Genomic DNA, 9,661 nt, shown 5'->3' with positions numbered 1-9,661 from the left:
ATCAGCACGGCGGGCGGGCTTCCCCCGGAAGTTGAAGCCGTTGCCCGCCCTCCCGCCGCTGGTTGCCATGGCAGCGCGGCCTGCGGCGGCGGCGGGCGCGATGGTGAGCGAGCAGGCGGGCGGGTGGCGGCGGGGGTCCCGGGCCGCGGCTGCCCTGTGGCACCGGCTCCCTGCGGCACCGCTTCGCTCTTGTCGCCCGCAGGCGTCTGGGCCGTGGGCCGTGGGGCTGGCGGCGGAAGCGGAGGAGCGCAGCGAGCGGAGGCGGGTCGGCGGGCTGAGGGCCGCGCTGGAGCGGGAGCGGCGGCTGGAGGAGGCCCTGCGGCGGGTAAGGGCCGGGGCCGGCGGGGGGAGAGGCGATCACGCTGCCTGGCTTTACCCTTCAGAGGGGGGTTCTGTCACCGTTGTTCCCTGAAGGCGTAGCGCTGCCCTTTGCCCGCTGCCGGGCCTGCCGTGGCCGCCACGGGCTGTGACGGGCCTGACGGGCGTTGTTGGCCCTGGGCAGGTAGAGGAGGACAGAAACCGGAGGGAGCTGCAGCTGGAGCGGGAGGAGCGGCTGGCGGCTGAGCTGGCGAGGCTGAGCCATGAGAAACTTAAAGACGAAAAGATGAGGCAACAAGTGAGAGAGAACAGGTAATGCTTCAAAATCCTGACAGCTTTTTTAACTAGCTTTTCTGGTAAATTCATCTGAATTCGGAAAAGTGCTGTTACAGGAGCAGCCGGCCAGCGGTGTGCTTTCTGCACGTATTTTACTTTTCTTGATCGCGTGTTGGACTGAGCCGTAGGTGCAGCAGGATGGAGCATGAAATGTTTTCAAGAAACAGAGAGGAAGCTTTAGTGTGCTAAAATCTGATACGCAATTGATTTTTTAGAATAGGCTTTAACTTTTTAAACTTGTGCAGCAGAGAAGACGATAAGTGGGTAAGAGCGTAGGAAAAGGTGGATTTTGCGCAGTGCTCAGTTGGCAGTGCTCGGAGGGGATGCTCCAGGTGTCAGTGAGCAGCGCTGGAGGTGAGTACGGGAGGCCAGAGCAGCGCCAGGTGCTGCAAGCTGCGCGCTGACAGGACAGGCCTTGTGAGAGTTGTAACAGAAGTGGAAGTGAATCTGACCTGGGAGGAACAGTTATTTTAAGATTAAGGTATGATAAAAAGTTATTGTAAGCAAAATTTGTTTATAAGGGTAAAACTGATCCACAAAATTTTAGTTTTGAATATATCCATACATATATGTACACTTACACATATACGTAGGCATATACGTTTATGTATACATTTATGTATATATACATACTTACATGTAAAATATGCCAAACTATTAATAGCACGTGTAGAAATAGCGATAACTCTTTTGTTTTTAAACAGGTATTGTTTTCTTTTTCTGCTTTTTTACTAGAGCATTATTTTTCATTTAAAATTGCGGTTTCCCCCCCAGAACTTTTTTTATGCATTGTGCTTAAATAATGATGGAAATCTCAGGTTTTTTTCCCCACGAGTACTTTTTTCCTTGTAGTAGGATAAATTTCTTTTTTTTTTTTTCCCACTAGTCTTGAACTTCGAGAGTTAGAAAAAAAGCTAAAATCCGCTTATATGAATAAAGAGCGAGCTGCACAGATCGCTGAAAAAGAAGCTATGCGGTATGAGAAAATGGTAATTAGCTTCACAGTGTATCCCAGCACCTGAGTGTTGTTTCTCTTTGTATGGGAATGAACATTTCTCTTTTGAAGCTGATCTTTTAATGTAAAATACTGTTAGGTGTAAACATTCAGAGTTTATTGAAAATATGTTTTGTGTTAAGAAGGACTAATTAGCTTAGAAAATGGTTTACTTTGCTGTTGCAATCAAAGTAATAGTGCATTAGGCTGTATGAATGGATGTAGTTTTTATTTTACTAGGTTTGTAATATTTATCCAAGTTAATACTCTGATACGCTTTGTACAGTAACTGCTTATTGTGGTGAACCCTCAGGCACAGATTGTTGAAAATGTTACTATTATTAAACATATATTTGAATAACTTCAGGAAAAATTGTGAACTTCTATTTATATATAGAATAATATTGTGATCAGGCAGATGATTCTGATAAATTTTTAACTTTTTATGCAAAAATCAGTTTACACATATTACTATAAAGACAATGCATTTATTGAGGATGTTCTACGTAGTTACACCACATTCCAATTCTTATGCCAACCTGAGCTAGTTTTACTCATGCTGGATGCTTTACTTCATTTTTGCTCAACACGCAACTGCTTTTAATATTGTTACTTCTCCTCCAGTTGTGTAGTTATTGAGGGTTCTACTTACCGAATTAAGTTATTAAGCATATTAAGACGCGATAGGCTGAGACAGAAAACTTTCCTTATTTGTAATGCAGTGTAATTCCTTTTTATACTGCGTATTTTTTCATTACAAGTTGTATTAGTGGGAGTAAAAAAAGAATCTTGCAATTTTTTTTTTTTCCCTCTATAGAAACAGGAGGGTGAAATAGCCCAAAAGATGAAGGAGGAGTACGAAAGGCTAATCAAAGAAGAAAGTTCTGCAGAACTGAGGCGACACAAGGAGAAGATAGCGTATCAGCAAGAACTGGAGAAACAGCTTGAGGAAAAAGAGAGGAAGAAGCAGGATGCTTACGAAGAGTTTCTAAGAGAGAGAGTCATGATTGATGAAATTGTAAGAAAGGTCTATGAGGAAGACCAAATGTTAGTTGCTTTGATATTTTAATATTTATTAATTTAAAACAAAACTCATGTAATTCCACGTTTGTTTCATAGACTGAGGCCCATTTTAGTTTTCCTTGGTCATATTTTACTAACAAAAGACTGACTTGTGCGGATTTTGCTGTTGAAACGTCAGAATATGCTTGTCATTTCAGTCGATGTTGTGTCCTTGTTCCCCAAATACAAAGTCCCCCTTATTCCAGGGAGTGCTTCCATTGGGCCCATCGTGCTGGCAATGACTGCATATGAGAGATTTCTGCCTCGCTTCATGTCCCTGCCTTTTTGTGAGGCATGTTGCGTGCCTGTCTCATGGACAGAGATAGGAAAGGAGGTTTCTGGGGGCAGGGGTGGGGGTGGGGAGAGAGAGCGATATTAGTATAAATAAATAAAAAGTTTAGGAGATCCTGGTGCACATTAGGCTACTGGGCTTCCTTCTTTCTGTTCGGATGGAGCATGTGAAAAACGCAGTAGTGAGACCTATGTGTCCTCCTGAAGAAAGGTGTTAAGGCATGAGATCCCCCTTTGGGGGCAATTCAGTGATAAGTGTTTTCAACGCAGGTACCTGGTTCCCAGCTGAATAGGTAAGGAGAGCCATTTAAATCTTCGTCTCTGGAATATGTTGTTAAGGGTGGTCTGTTTAATATTACTCTGCTGTATGTTAAATAACAACATTTTTTCCCTGTCTTCTACAGGGAAAAACAATTGAAGCTAGATAAAATGAGAGCAACTCAGACATACATTGAAGAATTTAAAAAAGAACAAGCTACCTGGAGGAGAAGGAAAGAGGAAGAGATGGAAGAAGAAAATAGGAGAATTACGGAGTTTGCCAGCATTCAGCAACAAAGAGAAGAAGATCGGATGGCTAAAGTTCGAGACACCGAGGAGAAAAAGCAAAGGCTTCAAAGCATGGTAGCAAAAACTAAAGCTGTTTGGAAAAAAATAGTGTACATTGGTGTCTTTCATTTAGAAATCTTTCCTTCTTCTAACAGATTGCCCAGAACCTGGAAAGAGAACAACAGAAGCGTGAAGAACTGGAACAGATCCGCCAAGAGCTGTATCTGGAAGAACAAGCGGAGACAGAAAGGAAGAAGGAGATGGTAGGTGCTGGCAGGTAGATGAAGCAGTACCTGCACACTGGGGGGGAATATTTCACTTTCCCTGGACTTCTGCACGTACATACATGAGTATTTTGGTACTTGTCAGATAGCAGGTTTTTTTATATGTCCTGTGTATGTTACTGTGCGTAAACCGTTAAGGGGTAATGCAAGTGGAGAGGAGTATTGCAACTTTGCCGTAATTCCTGGAGAACGTTCAGGTTAGTGGAGCTGGTCTGGATGAAATTTATGAAATAAAAGTAGTATTCTATATGCAGGAAAACATATTTCACGGAGCGTTTGTAGCTATGGGTAGGCTAGTCTGATTTAAGCAGACCAGATGTGAGAATTTTAAGAGAAAAAGGAACCATTTTGAATCACTGATCTAGAAATAAGTCATAAAACGAATGCAGAGACAGTATTTCACCCAGCCTTCCTCTGTCCCTTCACTACTTCTGATGTCTTTGTGGTGGAGCAGCGCTCCCTCAGTCTTTGGGCATTGTCACTGGAGTAGTTGATGCTCGAAGAACATTTAGTGAGCCTGTATCCCGTGTGCAATTCCTTCTCTCTCCAAGGATGCTCTTCATAGGCCACGTAACTCCCATTTCAATGACTTTTCCTCTGTCAATGCTGGCAGGTCTGTTGCGGTCTGGTCTGGGTTGGGTTGGGTTTTTTCACACTTTGGATTTGCTGAGTCTGCGGGGCTGTTTGTGACTTTGGGATGTTTCTGAGGGACTCCTTGAGCCCCTTGGAGTCTGTGAGCTGGTTTAAAGCAGAAATCTTTTAATTCTGACAGGGGTTTAGGCGTATTAAATGAACCTGAATTGTTTTCAGTTCTGTTCTGGCACCAAGTGTCTATTGTCAACGCTATTTTCTAAATGTTGTTACTTGGACAAGCACTTTGTCTATTTATTTAGTGGTTGGAGGGAAAACTGTCCTTTGAGTTTCCTTTGCCATTCCTGTTGTATTTATGTTTTAATTTCAGGAAGACAACTGAAGGTTTTGAGTACCCTTATGGTTCCCTTCATACATTTATTTATCTCATGAAGGAGGGTGCCAGTAACTTTCAAGTTCAGGTTTAAGTTAAGCGGGTTAATGAACACTTGCTTTTGAATGGCTGTTTGCTTTTTCTGATGGGCTCGCCCGCATGCTGTCTTACCTTGCTATGGGTGACAAAAAAAATGTAAGGCAGGCTGATGCACCTAACGCTGTTATTTTTAGAGTGTTGTTCAGGATGACTTGTCTTGTTGATTTACTTCGTGCTAGTAGAAAAAAATAATCTCCTTTTGTTCTGGAATTAGAGAATCTTGAGACATTTACTTAACTGTTTAATACCGGACAGCACCGTTAGATACGGAGTGTTTGCTCCGGTTATTTATACTAGAAAGTAACAGTTACAGTAAACTTATTCCAAGATAAATCAGGTAGACTGGCTGATGGTGATCAAACTTTTCCAAAGTATGTTCAGTAACAGCATTTTATTAAATTTCCTTTATAGGCAGAAATCGAAAAGCGAGTAAGGCAACGCTTAGACTTAAGGCAAACATACGAAGAGCAACTGGCGTTAAAGAAGCTGGTGCGACAAGCTGTGCGAGAAGAGGAAGAAGCCTTCAGACAACAGATGTTGGCCAAGTTTGCAGAGGACGATCGCATTGAACAGATGAAAGCTCAGAAACGAAGAATGAAACAGCTTGAACACAGAAGGGCTGTGGAAAAAGTTATCGAAGACCGTCGCAAACAGTTTATTGCAGATAAAGTAAGAGTTTTCACGTTTGGTTTGAGCCAAAGCGTTCAGTATGAGAATACTTCCGCTGTCCTAAGCAACAAGGCTATTGTTATAGGGAAAGGTGACAGGGGGATTGCAGAGAAATGTGCAGGGGGGAAGCAGGCCTTTGGTTTGGTTTGATGACAAGAAACCTTTTTAAGAGCTAAATTTTCTTTGTAGCTCAAGAGGTGAGAGTCAGCAACAGTCCTAGACCCCTGTATGACCTGATGTGTGCTGCAAGTGGCTCTTCAGGAGCCGTAGGATCAGCGACATGACTGTTGTCCAGTTCAGCATCCCTGCCCAGCGGCTCTGATAGACATGTGAGAAGGGGAAGCCCCAGCCTTGATTTTTGACAAGGTCTCTTGAATTACCATCTGAGGAAGAAAAGGCGTAAACTGAAAACAAGCCATGCAATCCCATACTGCAGGTTTTGGACCTGTATAGGGTGTACATCACATGTGTAACGCGAGCTGCAATTTCTAGTCATCAGCATGAGAACACGTGCCTATTTCTGCTTTTCCTGGACTAAACAGTAGGCCAGGAACAGACTAACTTGTCTGAGAGCCAAGAAGGAATCAGAACTTAACTACCTTTAGAAGGGCTTCTAGCATGAGACCACACGCTTACACAGCAGACTAGCCCCGTGTCTGGGCATTCAGTCTTCTCTACTGTTTGAGATCTTTTTCTAGTTACCAAACAGGTATTGTTTAAATAGTGCTGTGTGGCGTTTTCCTTGTGCATTTCCATCCTTTCCAAATTAACTTCTTGTGACCAGGAGTTAAGTAAGTAGAAGTTCAAAATCTGCTTCACCAGAAGATTTTATCCTGTGGTGAATATTGGTGGAAACAAACATTCATAGAGCTGAAAATGAACAGTTATGAAAACTTTCTCTTCTACTGTAGGAGCGTGAACTCGAAGAAAGACAGACAGAGGAGAGAAGACAAGAAGGCATCCATGCAATTGTTGAAGAAGAGAGACAGAAACTCCTGAGAGAGCATGCGTCTAAATTACTGGGTTATCTTCCTCGAGTAAGTGAATTTTATTTTAAATGCTTTAAATCCTTGTCCTGTAAATCGGTTTTCTCTCAGATTAGTTGAAATTGCAGAACCGTGTAAATTCCTGGAGTCAGTGGGTGTCCTTATTGTGTCAGCTCTCCCGTGCTCACCTTTTCCTTTCTTTTTTTTTTTTTCTTTTTGAGCTGGGAAGCAGTTTACAAAACTATTCTTTCGGACTCTACTGCAGTCTTGATACCCAGAACAGAACTTGCTGAAAGCTTCCACAGTGCTTTGCGCATCCAGTTTTTGGAATACGGAACGTTAAGTTTTAAAGCGGGGCTTTTCTGGCTAGACAGGCGTCCGCTGTATCTTAAACCCTGTTTCCACCAGATCTCTCAGTTGGGGTTTTGGGAGTTAGAAGATGGCCAACACTCTGAAGAAATAAGTCTTCTGTTACCTTGGAACAAGCCTCTGCTCTGTTGCAGTGCAATAAACTGCAGCGCTTACAGAAGCATTTCAAAGTTTGCTTCGTTTGTCCTTGTGTTTTTAAAAGTTACAAAGATGGAAGCAATTCTTGTCATAACAAACTACAATTTATTTTGTGTTACACTACATAATCTGAAAGATCACCCGATGGCACACAAATGGAGAGCTGCTTGAGGGATGCAAAAATGCCTTTACAGTAGGGAGAGAATTATCTGACTATTTAAAGAAATTCTTTTCTGCAGTACTGGAAAACATGGTAAATGCAGAAGAATATAACTTTTATTCAAGTATTAATATGCTAATTTGGTGCCTGAATTTGTAAAATTGAGAGTGAGTTATTTCCTAACATAGATTTGATTAAAGGATAACTCAAACCGACAATATCTTGATACCGTTTTCTGGTTTGAATTTACCGTTGTAGGAAGTCTTGGCTGTTTCTGCGTGTCCAAGGCTCAGACCTGTTCCCTGGTGTTGAGGTTCTGCTTTATTCTTTCTCTGTCTCAACACTGTGTCTGAATCACGTGGTCACGCACCATGTTGCTTGACTCAAAGCGGTTAAATAGGAAGGTGCTACCTAATTCTAGAGCCTCCAGTATAAATTCAATTTATAATATTTTTTTTAAATGTTGCAAGGTGTGTTCTGTGGGTCGTGCACATTTTTAGCCCTAAAATTAATTGAGAATTAGTTAAGAGATTTAGATTTCTAGGTTCTTCTGTTTCCTTTCCACAAAACATAGGTTCTGATTAAGTTGTTCATTAGCAGCTGATTTCCAAAACTATTTCCTTGTATGGGCCAACTTCTACACCACTAAAGGTGGAGGCAGAGCCCTGCCCCAGCCAGTGCTGCTTTACCGTGCAGTTGCTTGATGTTACTAAACCCGCACCTGCGCTGACTACGATCACTGCTGTTAGAAGCAGAACGCGGGTAAATGCTGCCTTTTGTACAGTGCTCACGCTGGAATCATTACAGGGCTCTCACCATGGTTTGCACAAAGAACGAGAGCAGTGGTTCTAGGTTGGCACCCCCTGTGCCAGCTTGGAACTCATCTGTTAAAGTTCTGTGACGGTTTTCACGGCTGTTTGAAAGGTCACACCGGTACCGCGGGTACAGGCTGTTACGTTCACTTCCATAGAAAACTGCAGGGATCCACAATAATCTTGCTTAACCTTCCGATGTATGTTTCTTCCCCTTATTGCAGGGAATACTCAGAGACGAAGATGATGTCAGCATGCTTGGAGAGGAATTTAGACTGGCTTACCAGAAGAGAAGAGGTAATGCTTTTTCAGAAGAGAGCTGAAATTTCCTGCATCTCATCTCCTCCTTTGCCACAAGGTGTCATCTGATTTCTAAGGAAAATTTCCATATGTTCTTAACGGTGAGGAACTCCTTTTTAGTATCATTAAAATCTCCATTTTAAGACTGGACTGCTAAACTGATGAGCAGTTAGTTTTCTTTAAGTGTATGTTGTCCTTGTGTTTTCATCAATAAACTCTTGTGGAGTTCTCAATTATTCTCAGTGATGTTGCAATGTTAAAAATGTTTTCTCCAGCATCTCTGCAGAAACCTAAGCTAGTGTAAATTGTTGTGTGCATTTCAGTATGGACTATAAGATTCTCTTAATGCACTATTCCTGGTTGTAATTTAAAGATTTTCTGCACTGGCGTTACACTAGTAAAATACTCATCTCGCTGTAGTTTTTGTCTCACCTCGGAGGGGTAGGTCTGAGTTACTTGTTTCACCGTTTGTTCATGTTACTTTGCTGGTAGGATTCAGTAGAGACATTTTTCCATTTTGAGGTCAGAATCACCATTTATACTTTTCTTGCAGTGCATAAAGTTGCTGTTTATGTGCCATGTTTCTATTCAATTAGTCTGAGGGAGGAATCCATGGAAATAGCAGAGGCTTGGCAGAGGTGCGTGCAAGCAGCACAGGCTTTTACACTTATGTTCATTAATGCACACATGATATGCTCGGCTCATCTACACTCAAACTGTTATCTAGTTCATAATTATGATGATGTAATGAAATCTTGGATGTAATGCTTGTAGGGCACCGGTGGATACGGAGCCATCGTTCCTGACCGTATCCCAAAGCAGCACTTCGATGGCCAGGGGAAGTTCTAGTATTTTCACCTTGACAGCAGCAGGAGTTTTACCCAGCGCAGCTGTATCAGGTTATGGAGCCTGGCTGGGCAGTGAGGGGCGAGTCTCAGCTATGTTTGTGCCAGCCAGGGTGTAAGGTGTAATAGCTAAAACAAGTTCAGACTGCTTCTGGAAAAGAGCTGTTGGTGCTTAAATTAGCTGCCAGACCAACTCGCTGGGAGGGAGAGCTGTTACAGACAACACCCAAGGCCAATTTTCCAACCACATGTTTTAAAAAGGCCATGACATTTTCTTCTCAACTGGATCCCTGGTTAATTTTTTTCTCTTGCAGCAAGGAATTTTCTGAGACTAAACCCTGACTTCTTTGGACTGAATATTACATTAGCTAAGGTATATTTTTAAATGCTAAAACAGAGCAAATGGAGTTCTTTTGTTGGAATATTCCTTGCACGGTCTGTGCTTCTGCACTCACTGCAGAAGGGAAGTTTGCCCTTCACCAGAAATT

At 42.6% G+C, this 9,661-nt stretch overlaps 1 protein-coding gene across 1 annotated transcript; it reads left to right on the top strand.

The window, feature by feature from the left end:
* Positions 1–11: 11 nt before the first annotated feature.
* Positions 12–8,561, top strand: MNS1 (meiosis specific nuclear structural 1). Its single transcript, XM_055716366.1, has 10 exons — positions 12–103; positions 203–325; positions 503–630; positions 1,541–1,643; positions 2,466–2,695; positions 3,406–3,622; positions 3,703–3,810; positions 5,306–5,563; positions 6,475–6,600; positions 8,253–8,561. Exons 1-10 carry the CDS (start codon positions 68–70, stop codon positions 8,349–8,351), a joined length of 1,428 nt encoding a protein of 475 aa, XP_055572341.1. The 5' UTR covers positions 12–67; the 3' UTR covers positions 8,352–8,561.
* The last annotated feature ends 1,100 nt before the right edge of the window (positions 8,562–9,661 follow it).

This window comes from Falco cherrug, chromosome 7 (genome assembly GCF_023634085.1).
Source record: "Falco cherrug isolate bFalChe1 chromosome 7, bFalChe1.pri, whole genome shotgun sequence".
Taxonomy (NCBI): Eukaryota; Metazoa; Chordata; class Aves; order Falconiformes; family Falconidae; genus Falco; species Falco cherrug.
The sequence above is the reverse complement of the archived record's forward strand: the minus strand, read 5'-3'. Positions and strand labels throughout refer to the sequence as shown.

Coding starts and splice junctions, on each gene's coding strand:
- MNS1 (XM_055716366.1), top strand. CDS start 68: ATGGCAGCGCGGCCTGCGGCGGCGGCGGGCGCGATG. Junction 2,696..3,405: donor GTCTATGAGGAAGACCAAAT/GTTAGTTGCTTT, acceptor TGTCTTCTACAG/GGAAAAACAATTGAAGCTAG. Junction 3,811..5,305: donor CAGAAAGGAAGAAGGAGATG/GTAGGTGCTGGC, acceptor TTTCCTTTATAG/GCAGAAATCGAAAAGCGAGT.